Source organism: Carcharhinus amblyrhynchos, chromosome 31 (assembly GCF_965287045.1).
Source record: "Carcharhinus amblyrhynchos chromosome 31, sCarAmb.v2.hapA, whole genome shotgun sequence".
In the NCBI taxonomy this organism is placed as follows: Eukaryota; Metazoa; Chordata; class Chondrichthyes; order Carcharhiniformes; family Carcharhinidae; genus Carcharhinus; species Carcharhinus amblyrhynchos.
Window position 1 is genome coordinate 2,853,390 of NC_137354.1, and position 19,372 is coordinate 2,872,761.

Genomic DNA, 19,372 nt, shown 5'->3' on the forward strand with positions numbered 1-19,372 from the left:
TGGACTCTAACCTGGTGTTGTGAGACTTTTTACTCTATACAGTGCGGGATCCTTTCAGCAATTTCACCAATTTGTGCACACATACCTCTCAGCTGGTGCAAATGCCTTGCAAATTTAATCCCCCCCGGTTTGCGGATTTCAGCGGATATTAGACAAGTTATAAAATGTGATCTGCGAAACGTTTGATTTTGTTTAAATCCATGTAATAAAAGGAATTTGATTTTGGTAGTACAGGGAATTCCGTTTTTATATACTACTATTTTACCAGAAATGTCAGTCGTATGGAATGAAAGTGATTGGGCTGTAAAGTGACAGTTGGTGCTGGCTACTCCCCTTAGCTGCGTGAAATCACTTGAACATGCACTTCCCTGTCCAATATGTTGTGGAGGAAAGCAAAGAGAGCAGACTTTTAAGGAACATTTTTGATATTTCACAGGACTGAATTCCTGGAAGAGATTGCCCTTTCTCCAAGGGCAATCTCTGAGCTGAGAGTGATTAAAGAGCAAAATAGGGACCAATTGACCCTATTAGGGGAAAGCTGGTAAATTAACAGATCTCCATCTCTCCCCTAAATAATAAAAAAAACAAAAATGCCTGTATCTGACAGGGAGGAATTTGTTTCTCAGAACATGACCAAGGATCAATCTCTCATGTTGTAGGAGCTATCTCCTTCATAGGTGTTGCCTCCCCAATCCTGGTAGTAGCTATCTCCCAGAAGAGTCGTAGCTGCCGCCTGTTCACCCACGTCTGTAGCCTCCAACTCCCAATCTTTTCTCGATATGGTCCACCAGAATCTGCTGCCGATCAAGGGATTTTCCAGTCTTCACCTCTGGTGCATCCCGGTCATCCTCTGGGTTTTCAAAAGTGATAAAACTCAAACCGTGGTACGCCATGGCTATGGCTCTCGGAACTAAAACTCTTCAGTAACATAGTAGTTACATTAGATTTTTGGTAAAACTGTTTTTATGTAGCATCTAAGGGTGTATTTGTGTTAGAACATTGCGGCTGCCGCATTCTTATTGTATTTGGCCCATCAAGCTAGCACCAATGATTGTTCAGATTCACAAATGAACGATCTGGGGAACCTTCTATATGGTTGAGGATGCTAGCTCTCACTAAGCAAAATGATCAGAATTTGATCCCCTCATCTCCTCTTTAATTACAATTCTGTTTCTGTATTACACGGGGAGTCCAGCACTTCTGCTGCCCAGCAGATCCCATGGCATTGCTTACGGTAAGTATTTTATTGAAGGAAGCATTAAATTGTCTAACAGTGTATGCGCTGCTAATCTTCAGTTGTTTAAGTTGCTTTTCCCTTTAAGGTCATTAAAGTAATTTCATTTAAATAGTGATACCACAAGATTGAGTTTAGTTGCTGTTTGGTGACAGAAATATGCAGATTGGAAGATATTTTTATATTTCTGTCTCCAGTTGAAAACAATAGCCTGAAAATGCTACATCTTTACAAATAAAACATCTCTCAATAAATGCTTGTTACTCTTAATTGGAATGACAGCACTCAGATTTCACAAAACTTATATCAATGTGTTATCCAAATTTTTTTATTTGAATTTGTTCTTGTGTAATCAATTTCTGCCACTGCTGACATTCTTTAACTAAATGCATGTAAAAAAAACTTGGTGTTGCTTCTGCAGGGAAGACTGACAAGTTTGAAAGGTCATTGCAGGAGGTAGACTCTCTGTTAGAACAGTCTTTCCGCCTTGAACAAAAGGATGACTTGGCTGCAGCGCTCAATCTCTGCAATGAAGCTGTGTGTAAGTAAGCCTAACTGCCTCTGCTGCTTGCAGACTAAGTGCTCTTCTAACCAGTTATAACATTTCACCCATTGTTCTTTATTTGGCTGGAAACTGAAGCAAACTTACCAGTTGTCCATTTCTTCTTTACATGCTTGCCTTGTTCCAATGAGGAAATCCTTTGATCACCAAAAATGATCCTGAAATTATTTCAGAGAATTTTTTCTCATGGAATATATTTTAAAAATATAATTAATGCAATGAATATCTAGACTTTCAAATTTGAAACATTTTAAACTTCTTATCATTTGAATTTAGTTCAAAATTCAGTTATATGTCTATTCTAAAATGCCCAAACCTTTTCAAAATTGTGATTTATTTTAATTTCTCATTTGGTTTTAGCCAAATATGTATTAAAAACTACAGTTTACTTGAATTGTATTTGCAGTAATGCACCTAACAGGCAATATAAAAATTGATGATGCTCAATTTTGCTTGAGTGTGCAGATTCTCAGTGCAGTAAACTGAATAAATGTGGATTGCTTTTTGCTCAATTTTATTTACGTTTTTGAGCACTCTTATAAGTTAATGAGGGCCAGCGTGATGATTATGCCACCCATTCACTTTACTTTGACATTTGCTTAACTGTGTGGCTGTGCATATTCTTTGTAGGATATGTGATTCAATAAGCACTTGATGTGACATTAGATAAGTTTCTGTGTGCACAACACCTTTTTGTAATTAAAGCTGTATCACATTGCTGTTAGAAATCACTGCTTAACATTTCATCAGAACATTTTGTGAGTTTCTCATACTTCTGTTTTACAACTGCATGTTGTTTGGGTCTGCGTGTGCATTTTTTTTTCTGCTGTTTTGCATTTTAGCTAAACTAAGACTTGCTATGCATGAAGGCAGTGCCATCACACACAGCAAAGCCCTTGCTGATAAGAAGCTCCATGTTTGCATGAAGAAGGTTCGAAGTCTGCAGGAGCGCATGCAACAATCCATCCACTCCCCTCCACCAGGGAACCCTGTGACTGAATGCAAAAGGTAGTATCTTAGGATCAAAAGGGACAAAATATCAGATAGAAGCCATTTATGCAATGATATTGCAAATAATGTGTTGAAAATAAGACTTATTTTATAGAAAATGAACTTGATGTGTTGGGCACAATGTTCAGTAACCATACAAATTACATCTTTATTACAGTATTTTTTATTAAGGAATTTGCAAAAACTACTATGAAATGTTCTTTTGGGTTAAAATTGTAATGGAACAAATATTAGTTATGCTTCAATAAATTTGAGTGACTTGCACAGAGGATGGTGTGATGTTGGCAACTCTGAGATTCATTTTAATTTCTAGCCCCTTGCAAACAACATTTGCAGGAGATATTTAGTATGCATGCTGATCATATTTTAGAGAGGTTGTGCATGGTCTTATTTTCTCATGAATCTTAACTTTGAGTTTGACTCTTAGTTTTCCCATTTTGCCCCATGATATTTCCTTAATGAGAGAGTACGTAGAATTCAAAATTATTCTGTCTGAAGTAAATCATAAAGTGCTGATGTGAGATTTTAAATGTAGTATTCAATTAAAACTTGTATTTATTGATAGGAACACACAGTATGTGTTTGACTCTGGCTTTGAATTTTTCTTTAATATTCAACTTTATAAATAACTCTTTTTTTTATTACAGTATGCAGGCTAGCCAGGTCCAAGTACTGTTAACATCAGAGAGAGAAATGGAACCCATTAGTGAACCAGATCACAGGCCCAAATCTTCCCCAGTCCTATCAGCCACCCATCACCAACTTGCTCAACATGCATCCAAGTTACATGACCCTCATTCGGAGTTGCATGGCAAAGTTTCTGCTTCATTGGCTTCTGAACCGAAACAAAACCAAACCTCCAGAAATGCCAACGAGCTTTCATCTCCCCGCAATTGCAGTTGGGTTCCAGCTTTTCTCACTGGGGAGAAGGTGGAGGAGAAATATGTAACTGGTGCAATGCCCAAACATCAGATGAAGATGATGGATGAACCAGTGGAAGAAAAGGAAGAATTGAACCATTCAGCACTCAACCATAAACTGACAATGAACAAACATGGTTCTTTGCCATTGCTTGCAGCTGAATTCAGAGACATGAGTCTCACATTTCCATCACCATCTCCCCACATGCAGGTGTTAACTCAACAGGATGAAATAGATGTCTATTCAAACAGCAGTTCTTATTCTTCTGTAACCTGCAATACAGTTTATTGCAATTCAACACAGTTTAACACAACTGATACCAAAATTGTTCCATGTACAACTTTGTCTTCTGCAAGCTTGAACTGGTCCCCTGAATCTTGTACTTATCAATCAGATAGAAGTAATTTAAGCTTGGATTTCAATTCAGCAGTATTTGATGGTACCTGTGCACCCAGGTCCGAGCCGACAGTTGATAGGGTTAATGTAAAGTCAATGACTGCACACTTTCAAAGCCTAAATGTCAAGTTGGGCCAGAGAAATCATGAAGGTAATTTTAGAAATGCATGTTCAAATTCCCCGCCAAAGACGTTTAATCAAGAAGTATCCCAGCTACCTCTGACTTTACATCACGAGGTTGGGGCTTTCCATGGCATGGATCAGTTGGCCAGTGCAAAATGGTCTTCTGAAAGCTTGTATTCTCCTCGGGTTTCAGATAGACCTTTGGACAGTAAAGCTGAGGTGCCTGTTAATCCATCTGTGTCTGCTTATAGAGCAAACACTGATGCTGCAGCTGCTGTAAACACTCACTCCAGAGGATCAGGTTTTCTACCTGACACTTGGACGGATAAGGAATACGAACAGCAATGCCAAATTGCCATTCAATCGTTTTTCAGGGAAACCAGTTCCAGCAACACCTCTGAACCAGTGAGACATCAAGATGAGCTTTCCACTAGTACTGCTTCTGTGCCTATAGACAAATGGATTGGTGTCAATAGAGAACATCACATGTCACAACCAGATTACAAAAACACTGAACAGCATCACCAATGTGGTAATCTGCACAGTCAAGAAAATAACACGCAGACTCATGGAAAACAACAAGTGCAACCATTTCCGGGTACAAACCAGGATATGGAACTGGAGTTTTCCGAGCTGGAATGCCTGTATCAAGCAAGTTTGCAGGCTTCCGAGAATACCAGATATTCACCAGGGAGACAGTTGGCTGAAAACACCACCAGACATAGCAGCGCTAAACCAGGTAAGAGGACTCAGTGTGGTAAACAAGCAGCAGCACTCCAATCTTCTGAAAAGTGTATCAAGATTTGAATTCATCTTTTGTGGTGTTTAATAATTAATAAATTGCTCATTTATTGAATATTTTGGTTGAGCCATGAGATTTGGCTGCAACTAGCAAAGTTTGTAGAGAGGAGTGCATCAGCTTGATAGTGCAAGAAAGGTTAATTACCATGATTAATTAAAGTGTCATCACCAAGACATCCTTAGTTACTTATATCAAATCATAACTTGGCATCCTTGAGCTGTTTAGCATATTAATTACAAGTCCTTTGTGCATTATGCAAATGAAAGCAGGCTACCATATATTTATCAGTCTCTCTGTACAGTTTGATGACCAAATTCACTTTCCTGGCCCTACATTAGTTTACATGTAAAGGGTTCCCCCTCTTCATGTAACAAATCTCCTCCCTTTCAAAACTGCTCTGATCATCTTAAAAAAAAGACACTATCACCTCATTTCAAATCTCTTGGGTTCCTAAAAATGTTGTCACTTTCCAAATCCATAACTATAATTCATGCCAGCCCTGTTGCATCTCTGCAGTAAGGATTTTGCCTTTAGCTTGGTATCAAAATATCCAAAAGAAAAGTCATAAATTATGTAAACATATGTGCAACTTATGAAAACATGGCCGCCGCCTTTTCTTGCCTGAAATCAAGGGCAGTTGCCATCATGGATTCAATGGCATTCAGTGGTTGACTAATGGTGAGAGTTTCTACTCCTGTTGTAGAAATGTAGTTTATCTCAATTGCTCCTCCTGTAAACCATAACTGAGTAGGAACAGATGAAGTGAGCTCTGCCTGTAAGCGTTAGGAAATGTATAGCAAAATTATCCATGCGTATTCCGTTCCTCCCCACGTCACCTATTTACAGATAGGATCACTCCAGGGAGAAGAGAGGCTGCAAGAGCACAGTTACCTATCAGTAGCAAAACAGTCTATGACTGGACAAACAGTCCTACAGTGTCTTTCAGATCCACTTGGCTATCCCTCCCTGTGCCTTGGACAACTATTGTGGGCTGCATTCACAAGTGTGACTGGCCAGATTCTGTTCCAGAGGCACCTTTTGAATCAGCTTCCTCTAGACTGTACTGAAGAAGAGGATGACCAAAGCAACATTGTGATCGAAGATGGCCAGGTACAATTAGGGTCTACGAAACACAGGAATTTCCAAAACCTTATCAAAACACAGGATACTGACTGTATACCAAGGTTTGCATAGAATTACTGAGACTTGATAAACTTCTTGCATCTCATTAACCTTTTGAGAATTCAGTAATAAAGAAGAATATGCCACCCTTTGACAACTAGGCTGTTTCTAGACAGCTAACCTCATTAATATCTATTCAATATTCAATATCTATTAATATTTATTCATTTTGTATTAACCTCTCCCTGATTTTTGTACCTCCTCTAGTTTCTGCATTTACAGTTACAAGAAAACACTCCTCTTTGCCTGAAAGAGGTCGGTCGAAGACTCCAACCGCAGAGCTTGAGCGCAGTGCTTATGCGGCAGTATCCTATGGGGCACTTGTACCAGTCAGTACAAAGGTACTGAAGACTTTTCAGAAGGAAAAATACTTTTTGTCCATTTTCTTTACAAATTGTGAATAGAAATTCTTTTTCTATCCTAATTCATAATGAAGGGAAATATTGCCCATTACGTATACTAATTTACATTGAACTGACAGTTTAAAATCAGTATGGGTGGTCTGGGGTTTGGAAATACCACCATGGTGAATTGAGGGTAAAGGGTACACTTCTAAGTTGAAGTTAAAGCAAAAGACAAATTCTATGGAATTTGTTTAATTCAAAATAGTCCATTACTACCATTTGAAAACAAAAGTTTCTTTTCAAAATAAACGTTTTGAGTTTCTTCTGGTAGAAATGTACTTCTTAGCTGCTCCAGCAATGTTGCTGATAGATCAGAACCAATATTCTCCCTAACCAAAGAGTCACTCCATTATTTCAGTGGGAGTGTGACTTTGCATCAACATGGCAGCAGCTGGAACTACTTTACCATTGGGAAAGTTAAGGTTAGGTCTTGCTCAGTTGGGTAATGCAACCAATGCTTTAATGGACCTGTCTCCTTATCAGCATCCTGCAGAAATGTAGCACTTCATTAGTATGTGGAATCTGTCTAAAAGCTGGTGAAAAACCAGCGATAACTATTGACAGTAGATGAATCAAGATTAATAACTTGCACTATATCCTATTATGTACTTCTGAGGCTATATAAGGCTCTGGTCAGACCCCATTTGGAGTATTGTGAGCAGCTTTTGGCCCCGTATCTAAGGATGGATGTGCTGGCTTGGAAAAGGCCCAGAGGAGGTTCACAAGAATGATCCCTGGAATGAAGAGCTTGTCGTATGAGGAACGGTTGAGGACTCTGGGTCTGTACTTGTTGGAGTTTAGAAGGATGAGGGAGGATCTTATTGAAACTTACAGGATACTGCAAAGCCTAGATAGATTGGACGTGGAAGAAATGTTTCCACTAGTTGGAAAAACTAGAACAAGAGGGCACAACCTCAGGTTGAAGGGACGATCCTTTGAAACAGATGAGGAATTTCTTCAGCCAAATAGGTAGTAGACTAGACGGGATTGAGGTACATAAGGAGGAGGTATTGGCAATTCTTGAGTGTGAAAATAGATAAGTCCCCTGGGCCGGATGGGGTTTACCCTAGAATTCTCTGGGAGGCTAGGGAGGAGATTGCAGAGCCTTTGGCTTTGATCTTCATGTCGTCATTGGCTTCAGGTATAGTGCCGGAAGACTGGAGGATAGCAAATGTTGCCCCCTTGTTTAAGAAGGGGAGTAGAGACCATCCTGGGAATTATAGACCAGTGAGGTTGTGGGCAAAGTTTTGGAAACAATTATAAGGGATAGGATTTATAATCATCTAGAGGGAAATAAATGGATTAGGGATAGTCAACACAGTTTTGTGAAGGGTAGGTCGTGCCTCACAAACCTTATCGAGTTTTTTGAAAAGGTGACCAAAGAGGTGGATAAGAGTAAGGCAGTTGACGTGATGTATATGGATTTTAGCAAAGCTTTTGATAAGGTTCCCCATGGTAGGCTATTGCAGAAAATGCAGGTGCGTGGGATTGAGGGTGATTTCAGCAGTTTGGATCAGGAATTGGCTAGCTGATAGAAGACAGAGGGTGATGGTTGATGGGAAATATTCAACCTGGAGTTTAGTTACAAGTGGGGTACCTCACGGATCTGTTTTGGGGCCACTGCTGTTTGTCATTTTTATAAATGACCTAGATGAGGGTGTAGAAGGATGGATTAGTAAATTTGCTGATGACACCAAAGTTGGAGGAGTTGTAGACAGTGAGGATGGATGTTACATTTTGCAGAGGGACATAGATAAGCTGCAGAGCTGGGCCAAGAGGTGGCAGATGGAGTTTAATACGGAAAAGTGTGAGGTGATTCACTTTGGTAAGAGTAACAGGAGTACAGAATATAGGGCTAATGGAAGGACTCTTAGTAGTGTTGACGAGCAGAGAGATCTCGGGGTACATGTGCATAGTTCCCTGAAAGTTGGCACCCAGGTTGATAAGGTTGTTATGAAGGCGTTCGGTGTGTTAGCTTTTATTGGTCGAGGGATTGAATTTTGGAGCCGTGAGGTCATGTCACAACTGTAAAAACTCTGGTGCGGCTGCACTTGGAGTATTGCGTACAGTTCTGGTTGCCGCATTATAAGAAAGATGTGGAGGCATTGGAAAGGGTGCAGAGGAGGTTTACCAGGACGTTGCCTGGTATGGTGGGAAGGTCTTATGAGGAAAGGCTGAGGGACTTGAGGTTATTTTCATTGGAGAGAAGAAGGTTACGAGGTGACCTAATTGAGGCATACAAGATGATCAAAGGATTGGACAGGGTGGACAGTGAGAGCCTTTTACCTCGGATGGTGATGGCTAACACAAGGGGACATAGCTTTAAATTAAGGGGTGGTAATTTTAGGACGGATGTCAGAGGTAGGTTCTTTACTCAGAGGGTAGTAAGGTCGTGGAATGCCCTGCCTGTAGCAGTTGTGGACTCGCCAACTTTAAGGGCATTCAAATGGTCAGTGGATAGGCATATGGATAACATTGGAATAGTTTAGGTTAGAGGATCATTAGATTGGTTCCACTGGTCAGTGCAACACCGAGGGCCGAAGGGCCTGTACTGCGCTGTAATGCTCTATGCTCTAAAGAGTGGTGAATCTGTGGAACTCTGCCGCAGAAGGCTTTGGAGGCCAGGTCACTGAGTGTCTTTAAGACAAGAGATAGGTCCTTGATTAATAAGGGGATCAGTGGTAATGGGAAAAAGGCAGGAGAATGGGGATGAGAAAAATATCAGCCATGATTGAATGGTGGAACAGACTCGATGGACTGAGTGGTCTAATTCTGTCCCTATGTCTTATGGTCTACTAAGATTGACATTGTTGGGTGTCAGAGTCCTTTGTGGAGTCTCACTTCAGTTTGAAGCTGTACCCCATGCAGGAACGAATGACTCCATAGCAAATAATGTGTGAAAACAATAATTTTAAAGACAACTTAATTATTGAAAAAATTGTAACCCCAAATTGGTCTGTTCAATACAATTGCTCAAAATGGTATAACAACCCCAAAATGGTCTGTTTGAGACAGATCCTTAAAATGGTATAATTCATCTTGTTCATGCATCACCAAGTCAACGAATAACTATTGCATAGGGGATGTTCTGTCTGATCAGTTAAGAACATAAGAACTAGGAGCAGGAGTAGGCCATCTAGCCCTTCGAGCCTGCCCCGCCATTCAATAAGATCATGGCTAATCTGTCGTGGCTCAGTTCCACATTCCCGCCCTCTCCCCATAACCCTTAATCCCCTCTCTTATCAAAAACCCATCAACCCGCGTCTTAAAAATATTTAGCGAGATAGCCTCCACCACTTCAACGGGCAGAGAATTCCAGAGATTCACCACCCTTTGAGTGAAGAAGTTCCTCCTCAACTCCGTTCTAAACCGCCCCCCTTTATCTTGAGGCTGTGCCCCCTAGTCCTACTGTCTTTTTCGAGCGGGAAGAGTCTCTCCACCTCTATCCTATCCATCCCATTCATCATCTTATACGTCTCAATGAGATCTCCCCTCATTCTTCTAAACTCTAACGAGTACAAGCCTAGTTTATTCAGCCTCTCCTCATAGCTCAACCCCCTCAACTCTGGTATCAGCCTAGTAGACCTCCTCTGCACTCCCTCCAAGGCCAAAATATCTTTGCGCAGGTGCGGCGCCCAAAACTGCACACAGTACTCCAGCTGCGGCCTCACCAATGCCCTATGCAGCCGCAGCAAGACCTCCCTACTTTTATATTCAATCCCCCTCGCTATGAAGGCCAGCATCCCATTCGCCTTCCTGACCACCTGCTGCACCTGCAAGCTGGGTTTTTGCGACTCATGCACAAGGACCCCGAGGTCCCTCTGGACCGTCGCCTGCTGCAATTTTTCGCCACGTAAGTAATAATCCTTCCTACCATTCTTCCTACCAAAGTGGACCACCTCACACTTGCCAACATTAAATTCCATTTGCCATTTCCTGGCCCATTCGCCCAGCCTATCTAGATCCTTCTGCAGACTCTCCACACCCTCCGCACAATTTGCCGTTCCCCCAATCTTGGTGTCATCAGCAAATTTCGACACCCTACACTCGGTTCCCTCCTCCAGATCATCTATATAAATGGTAAAAAGCTGAGGCCCCAGCACCGACCCCTGGATGTTACTCCTTTAACATCCCTTACTCAGTAACCTTCGGTGGTTAACTGTTCTGTTCCAGCTGCTGACCCAATGCTAAGTGCTGTGCCCCTTTTAAATCCAATTTCTGGTTGTATCCCAATCTTACAAGATTTCCATCCAGACCTTTTCCTAAAGCTAAGGGAGTTTAAAACTTGAGGACATAGGTTTAAGGTGAAGGGAGAGATACAAAAGGATCCAGAGGGGCATGTTTTCACACACAGGGTAGTGAGTGGCTGGAACAAGCTGTAGAAGTAGTAGTAGGGGTAGATACAATTTTGTCTTTTAAAAAGCTTTTAGATGATTACATGGGTAAGATGGGTATGGAGTGTTATGGGCCAAACGTGAGCAATTGGAACTAGCTTAGAGGTTAAAACACAAAGGTGGCATAGACAAATTGGGCTGAAGGGCCTGTTTCCATTCTGAAACTTCTGTGACTTTCTTTAAACAGGAGTCTGGAAATCATGAATCTTTATCAAATTCTTCTCGCAGACACTGAGGTTTCCAGTCTTTGCAATACACAGCTCTTTGATGATATCTCCAACATGACATCAATCAGGTTATGCTGCCCCTCAATCAAACACCCTCTTCTGATTCCACATCATAATTGACCACCCATGTACAATATTATCCATTGTCCTGGCTTGTAGTTCAAGGGTCATCGAATGCAATAAGAAGTGATTGTTGTCAAACAATAGTAAACAACTTTCATTTTGGCAGATCGAGCACAGAAAGGAAAAGCAGTATAGACAGAACAAAAGCTGGGAACATGGCCTGACCAACGTGAAACAAAGACTTGGGGGAGAAAACAAGTTAATTATGTCCCTACTGATTACTTTTGATTAATTAGTTGACTTAAATAAAACACAATCACACGTAGTTTTAAATCAAGGTCTACAAATTAACATTTAAAAATTCAATGCCGGTTCTTTTAAAGTCAAGAGCAAAGCAGAATCAAAATGCAAAAATATAAAATTGCAATGCATTGTGATTACAGGTCAATAACATGTAGTTACTGCATAAAGCAGTCAGATTAGTTCATGCATGATCCAGATGCAGTTCAAAATTACCCCTTTTGTGCTATTTTCCAGTTATGTACTACTTAGATGCTTCCTTTCACTGTAAGCACTAGCATATTAAATTTACTGCTATATTCATTTATGACCAGTATAAATAAATGAATTTCTGGCAAAATCACCAGTCTCTGGCCTTTGCTGAATTTATTCTGAGCTCCTGTATTTGAAAGGACGTACATTTTCACTTTGCTGTATGCCTTCCATAGCTGGACTTGCGTGTTAAATCAGTCTCATTTATTGTTATCCTCTAACCTTAGAAGGTGCAATTCAATGAATTTGCTCCAAGCCATAATGAGGAAAATGATGATTACAGTGCAGAGAATTTCCGACGTATTGCTCGCAGTCTGAGTGGAACGATTCTTGCTAACAGAGATAACCCTGTGGCTGCTTCTCACAATGTTGTAAGTAAATTTCCTGAGTAATATTAGAATTGTAAATGCAATGAAATGTTTTGTGCAATTGGGTGTTAGCATCTTAATGAACCCTTAGTGAATTGCTTAACATTGTAAGAGAGGTTTAGAGGAATAAATTTGAAGCAGATTTTCTTTCTGTCACTAAGAGTATTCTTTGATATAACAGTCATGTCCATTTATGTTGCAAGGAAACAAAAACCCTGAGAAAACACGTGGAGCCTTGGAAAAGATCGGTCAGTTCCTCTTCCTTGACCACATTCCAAATTCCCTCCCATGATCCTCATGTGTTTACCTCTATCCCTCAGCACCATCCCAACCTATCACAGCACCTTTCGTCTGATCCATTGTGGCCAAGCAAGGCTGATGAGGCAAACAGAGCATCAGGTAATCTTGGCTTCTCTACTTGTGTTTCCCTTTGTGTACGTAAGGTTATCCGTAGTGTATAAGATTGCAGGGCTGGCTGTTTCCCTTCCATGTTGTACTGTCATCTGAGCTGCTCTTCCAACATGAAAGTATCAACATGGTAATGAAGTTATTGGGAGACTTACTTTGCATTGCAAGTGTATTTTACAATAATAGACTATGTCTTGATGTTTACTGCCAATAAAATAATATTGGTTCCACCAAGCGGCACAGTGGTTAGTACTGCTGCCTCACAGGGACCTGGGTTTAATTCTGCCCTTGAGTTACAATCTGTGTGGAGTTTGCATGTTCTCATCATGTCTGTGTGGGTTTCTTCCGGGTGCTCCCACAGTCCAAAAATATGCCAGTCAGGTGGATTTGCAATGCAAAATTGCCCCTTAGTGTGTAGGTTTGGTGGATTAGCCATGGTAAATGCACAGGGTTATGGGGATAGGGTAGGGAGGTGGGCTCGATAAGGTGGTCTTTTGGAGTCTCGGTGCAGATTCAATGGATCAAGTGGTCTCCTGCACCGTAGAGATTCTATGGAAGCACAAAGATTTTATAGTTATAATCAGATTCAGCAAATGGCAGCAATTCGAAAAACATTAATGCATTGTTATTTCTGATAGATTCTTGGCATTTGCTGTTTTCTATGCTATATACTTGCCAATTGTAAATATTCTTGGTGAAATTAGTATCTTTATGCAACAGGACTTTAAATTCCCATCCCATGTCATTCTATCCCTCTTAAATCATTCCCATCCCATCCTTTCAACCTTCTCGATCATCATCTATTTCACCGTGTCATTCTATGCTATTCACATTTCCTATTCTGTACCTCCCACACCTGACCCCCTACCCACCAATCCTCTAGCTGGAATCACTTTGTTGTCAGACTCTCTGTACTTTCAGCAGTTCTTTTTCCTCCACTAACATCTTTCACTCTGCTGTTGTCAGGACTGTTGGCAGCCACACATGAGACTCTCACGCCCCTGTCAATAACAGAGCAGCAACCAGTAACTAAATCTCAAAGTAAAGTAAGATTCATTTTTGAGGGGGATGTGAGTGAAGGAACATACACAACTTCGAGCTCTACTCCTCATGTTTCAGAGTCATAGAGTTTTACAACACAGTGAGCGGCCCCCTGGCTCATCGTGCCTGCGCAGGCCATCAAACACTGATCTATTTTAATCCCAATTTTCCAGCACACTTGGTCCATAGCTGTGTTTTCTGATCTTAACAGATTCATCAGAAGAAGTTGAAATGTCTCTCTTCTCAGTGTGGGATGAATGGATTTGGGGGTGCGGGCAGGGAGAGGGGAAAGTTCAGTTGAAGGTTTGTTAGCTCAATGCGCATGGTATTTTAATGCCGTAGTAACATAATATTTGCCACTTGTCATCCCACCATGTACAAAATTTCTCTGAATCAACATTCAACCAATTAAAACAGTTCAGATAAACAAGAACTATTATTATAGGTATAAAATCATTCAAGAACAAAGCATCATTAGTTTGCAACAGGTTAAATCTAATGCATTGTAATTAGTTTCAATGTTATAGCATAGTGAGTTGATCAGAATTGTTTGTCGGCTTGCAAAGAAGTTGGAGTACAAGAATAAGGAAGTCTTGCTACAATTACGCAGGGCTTAGCAGAGAGCACTTCTGGAATACTGTTCAGTTTTGGTCTTCATATTGAAGGAAAGATATACTTGCATCAGAAACAGTGCAGCAAACTTTCACAAGATTAGTCCCTGGAATGAGAGGTGATCTCATTGAAACGGTCCGAAGGGACTGGACAGGCTAGATACGGAAAGGTTATTTCTACTGGCTGGGGATTCCAAAACACATGGCATGGTCTCAGGATAAGGGACTGAGAAGAGAAGAAATTACTTCATCCAAGGGTTGTGAATCTCTTGGAATTCTCCACCCAGAGGGTTGCTCCAACGTTGACAGTGTTTAAGGCTGGTGCAGACAGATGTTTGCTATCTCAGGGAATTGAGGGATACAAGGAGCGAGTGGGAAAGTGGAATTGAAACCCAAGATGAGCCATGATCATGTTTAATGGTGGAGCAGGCTGCTTGGTCCACTGCTGCTACTATCTCTTGTCTGCTCTGAAATTGCTATCATTTGGATATTGTGAAACAAATTTCAAACTACTTTATATTGTGAGATTCATTAAGATGGGACCAAAAATGAGAGGTTTTAGCGTGGGGCTTGACACAGCAGAGGAAATGAAAGGAAATCTGATTAAGTTGTTTGATGTTAAAGGAATGTATAAACAAAATTTCCAGTGTTCAGTTAGCCAGTAACTACAAATCCTGACTTTAAATCATGAAGTGATTGAGGTGAGGTGAAGGGAGGAGGAATTAGAAGAAGGTTTTAAATACAGATTTGTCAGAACATGAAATGTTGCATTTGAAGCAACAGTGATGGAAACAGGATTTATCGTGACTTGTTAAATGGAAATGAATAAATATTTGAAAATTTGAGAGAGTGCATCAAAAGGGCAGGAGACTCTAGATCAGTCGACAGTCTTTTCTGACAGCCAGTGTTGGTGTAACGGACCAAAAAGTTGTCTTCTGTGCTGAAGTCGGGTGATGAATGCTATTGATCGACATTTAAAAGGCAATCTGTAAAAGTGAAGGACTTGAATAGTGCCTCTTTCTTAATTGGTCTAACACTGATGAATGCAGGTGACATGTTGTGCTCATATCTAACATGGTAATGGACACCAAACAGCACAGCAACAGTGGCAGCTGTGTACTGAGCCAGACTGAGTGAGGAATTTGGTGGTAAAATGTCTGGTAGGATATCACAGAAAAACCTGAGCCTGTTGGGAATATGTCACCTGATTAAAAATGTATAAAAATAACTTGAAAAGAAATATGCATGCAAAATATAGACCAGGGTTGGAATTTCTGTGAGGATTCTTATGATTTGCCGTAACTTTGGCAGAAGATCATTTTGAACAGCCATTTCTTCAATCTTTCTACCCAAATTATAATTGTTGATTGGGAATCTACGTGAAAGTTCTTGTGCTGGATTTTTGAATGTGTAACTAAAGCAGTTTCATCCCTAATCAAAATTCGCCAATAATTTTATGAGCTTAACTCCCTCTGTTTCTTGTGAAAGCAGACAAGAACATCGAAAAATTTCTGGCTTTGTTTGACCGGAGTGAAGCTCTCAAACATGAGAACTACCAGAGTGTTGCAGTGAATTATGGGACGCTGCCACGCTTTCAGAAGAATTGGACCAAAGGACAGAGACCCGTCAAGAAAGAGCAAATGCATGTTGAGAATAAGAATACCATCAAGCAGAGATTGGCTCACAGCAACCAAGCTGTTCTGCCAGACAAAAGAACAGTTGAGCAACTTCGCAGAGATCCATCCAGTGTATCAGCATTGAACAGGCTTCCGCACCAGACTAGGGCTGAGTTATACAATACTTATGGTTACTCTGACCATTTTGCTATGCACCATAGAGCTGTGCATGGTACTGGCCAAAACTCTCTTCCAAAAAACAGCAATATGGCAAATACCTTAAATCTTCAAAGAACCTTTTGTAGCAAATCATCGCACTCCAACACTCCTGGTCCAGTCCGTCTTGATGTTCCCCCAGATGAGGATTGGAGAAAAACAATTTATACTCATCCTCAGCCCACTGAGAGGAAGCAATTGGCCTCTCATACTACAGCAAGGACCAGTGGTACTGGTGTTTGTACAAGGCGGCCATCTGTTGGTCGACTAATGACTGAGCCAATGACTCCACAGCCAGGCACCAGGCGGCGACAGTGTGCTTTATGCCAGCAGGTCTTCATCGATGCAGCCATGGTTTATTGCAGGAACTGTACTGCGTACATGGCACGGTTTAAGCCACAACACTGACCCTTCGTGGTTAAGGTTAGCCAAAACCAGTGGTCATCTCAGAGGTAATTTATCTTAAAGTAGGCTAATGCTTAGACTAAACACTGGTACTGCCACTAACTGAGTGGGTTAACACTGAAAAACTGATCACTTATCAACAATGATGTTGAAAATTAGGAGTGTGCATTTGAGGGTTAGTATAAATGCAAAATGATGAAGGCTAAAGATTGAATGTATTTAAATAATAAAACCTGACATTTTTTTCAGTTACTAGTTAGGGATTGTGTTTATAGTTCTGATGTTGGATGTAATAACTGCACTGCTCTCATGTGGATATACAGAATTGATATTTACTGTATCACAGTCCTAGCCCCTCTATTAATTTGGATCTTTATGCTGATACAAAACATGCAGTGCTGTGTACTGCAGTATACTGACCTAAATGCCATTCGTGGGTTACATGTCAAGTTGCAACAGGCATTTTCGGATGTAATTGTAGTGGAGCCAATTTAATAACCCATTTCACTCATTCCAGTCTTACCTAGTTGAAATGTTATGTATGAAAATAAATACCAGCAGGTGTTGTATTTTAACTGATACCTCAAATTCTGCTTAAGACTTGGTTCCAATATCTCAAAAGTTATTAAAGGTGACCTTAAACCTATGCAGCAGGATCCCAGCTTATGGATATTTAACATGTTCCACTGAAATTGCTGTCTGCTAGTTTAGTAGAGGTGTTCACCATTTACTATCATCCAAGTTTCACTAAAAGAGTGGGGGGAGGAATTGCATCGATCCATTCAGCTTCTGTAATTTGTGGTTTGGCTGTTCTGCTTTTGATCCCTATTAATTATTTTAGTGTGCGTCTGCATGGGAAATTGTCAGCTTCACCTGCAACTTTGTTTTGTCAATTCTTGGGCTTGAATTGGGTTTAAAGGTGAACAATAAACAAAATAATTCTGCTTTCAGTGTAGGTTTAATACAATTGTAGTTCAAATTTGGTTGCAGCCTGAGGTAGTGCTTGTATTTACCACCTGTGGAAAAACTTGTTTTCTTTTCTATAACACACATGAAGGAGTTAAAATGTGTCTGTTCTGATTGTCCACGTGGAAGACACCTTGACACTTTATTCACTGTCCCACATATATGTATATAATTGAAATTCTACTTGATTGTAGGTCCGATGTGAGAGACAGCACATAGGTACTGTTTCACTGAGGGCCACCAGTGATGAGAAGCTGCTGTAAAAAATAAAATGAAATGAAGGATGCAAGTTAAAATTTGATTATTGAAGAAGTACGTGTGTATCTGGTCATTGGGCATGAGTGCGATGGTCTGAGAAATTGGGAAAAGTTAATGTTGATGTGTGAATATTGGGTTGTTGGAAGGACGTTACAAGGCAGCAAGACAGTCATATTTAGAGGACTCGTCCATTAGAGTAAAGCTTCAGTTGCAGGCCCACACGAGGTCTGATTCTGCCTTTAATTCCCTTCTACTCGTCCATTATTTTTATAATATGTATGATTCTGAATTTTATTTGTGGCAGTCTGTAAAGTTTGTTGTGACTTGCCGGTATCCAGAACTGCTGAAGATCCATGTGAATTGTCACCAGTAAATGCTGTTGTAATGTGTGCAGATTCACAATGTTGATCATGCCACTGGTGAACGGGTATGGAGAGGTACTTCTCTGCAATGAGTACCAGGTCATTCACACCCTTGTGTATATCCTACAAGATCTCTCAATGATAAGTTATAGGTGTACAGATGTGGGATTAAGAAATTTTATTGTAGAAAACTGTTTACAGATTTTTACTGTAATTTCATACTTGTCTGCTTAGTAAAAGCTTGATATTCTTGCAAAACGTTACTGTTAAAACGTGTACAGCTTTTACAGCCAATGAAATGTGAATTGGAAAATTTCTGTACCTATTGGTATTTAATTGCAGTGCTAGAAAATGCAACTCATATTTTTGCAATAAAGTATCCAAATGTGCTAATAATTGGGCCTGTCGTTGTTTCAAACCTGATGGCGAGCCACAGGTTGAAGATAAAAAGCACCATCTTTCTTTTTCTTCACTCAGGAAGTTGAGACGAGATGAATGGCTTCTAACAGTTTGTTCCTTGGCTGGATGTGGAGGTTTATTCACTGAATAACTGAACCACACGGATGATGAAGTGAACAAAGGTCTTGCATTTATAAACCAGCCTTCATGTCCTCATGCCATCCTAAGATTATTTAATTACTTTTGAGGTATAGTTACTGCAGGGCAACCTGACAACCAATTTTCTCAGCAAGATTCCACAAATAGTAACAGCGTAAGTGTCAATTAATTATCTTCTTGATGGTATTAGTTGAAGTCTGATTGTTAGCCTTAACAGTGGAGAATTCACCTGTTCTTTGTTTAATGTGAAGGGATTTTATTTTAAGTATTTTGAGCACTATAGACAGGTTCTTGTTTCAAATATCAGCTGAAAGACAGTGGGCGGAATTTTACCGTCCTGCCTGCTGTGGGAAAAGTGGCAAAGGCCCATTGACAATGAGTGAACTCTTCCAGTCTTGGGGTGAGCATGGCTGGAAAATCCCACCCAGCATCTGTGACATCACCACGTTGCCTCTGCATTGTACTGAAATTCCCCATTTCGGAAAGACAAAGGATTGTTCCCTAATGATATGGGGGCGTAATGTACTCAGAACTCAGGAGGAAAAAGTGGCACAAGTTACAATTTAGCATATTCTAATAAAGCAGATTTTACTTGTATTAACACAAAATACTGTGGATGCTGGAAATCTGATACGAAAGCAGAAAACGCTGGAAAGATTCAGCAGATCTGGCAGCATCTGTGGAGAGAAATA

General features: G+C 40.5%; 1 protein-coding gene across 7 annotated transcripts in view; it reads left to right on the forward strand.

The window, feature by feature from the left end:
* The window catches only part of usp54a (ubiquitin specific peptidase 54a), a 146,084-nt gene extending 127,566 nt beyond the window's left edge, over positions 1 to 18,518 (forward strand). For 4 of the 7 annotated variants that reach the window (XM_080215840.1, XM_080215843.1, XM_080215842.1 and 1 more), the window contains exons 16-22: positions 1,656 to 1,775; positions 2,639 to 2,804; positions 3,455 to 4,986; positions 6,439 to 6,572; positions 12,099 to 12,242; positions 12,443 to 12,638; positions 15,791 to 18,518. In XM_080215840.1, coding sequence (XP_080071966.1) covers positions 1,656 to 1,775; positions 2,639 to 2,804; positions 3,455 to 4,986; positions 6,439 to 6,572; positions 12,099 to 12,242; positions 12,443 to 12,638; positions 15,791 to 16,539 — 3,041 coding nt within the window. In that variant the 3' untranslated portion in view covers positions 16,540 to 18,518. Of the gene's footprint in view, positions 1 to 1,655; positions 1,776 to 2,638; positions 2,805 to 3,454; positions 4,987 to 6,438; positions 6,573 to 12,098; positions 12,243 to 12,442; positions 12,639 to 15,790 lie in introns of those variants that run through there. The other 3 variants (XM_080215844.1, XM_080215845.1, XM_080215846.1) reach the window with 3 other exon arrangements.
* The last annotated feature ends 854 nt before the right edge of the window (positions 18,519 to 19,372 follow it).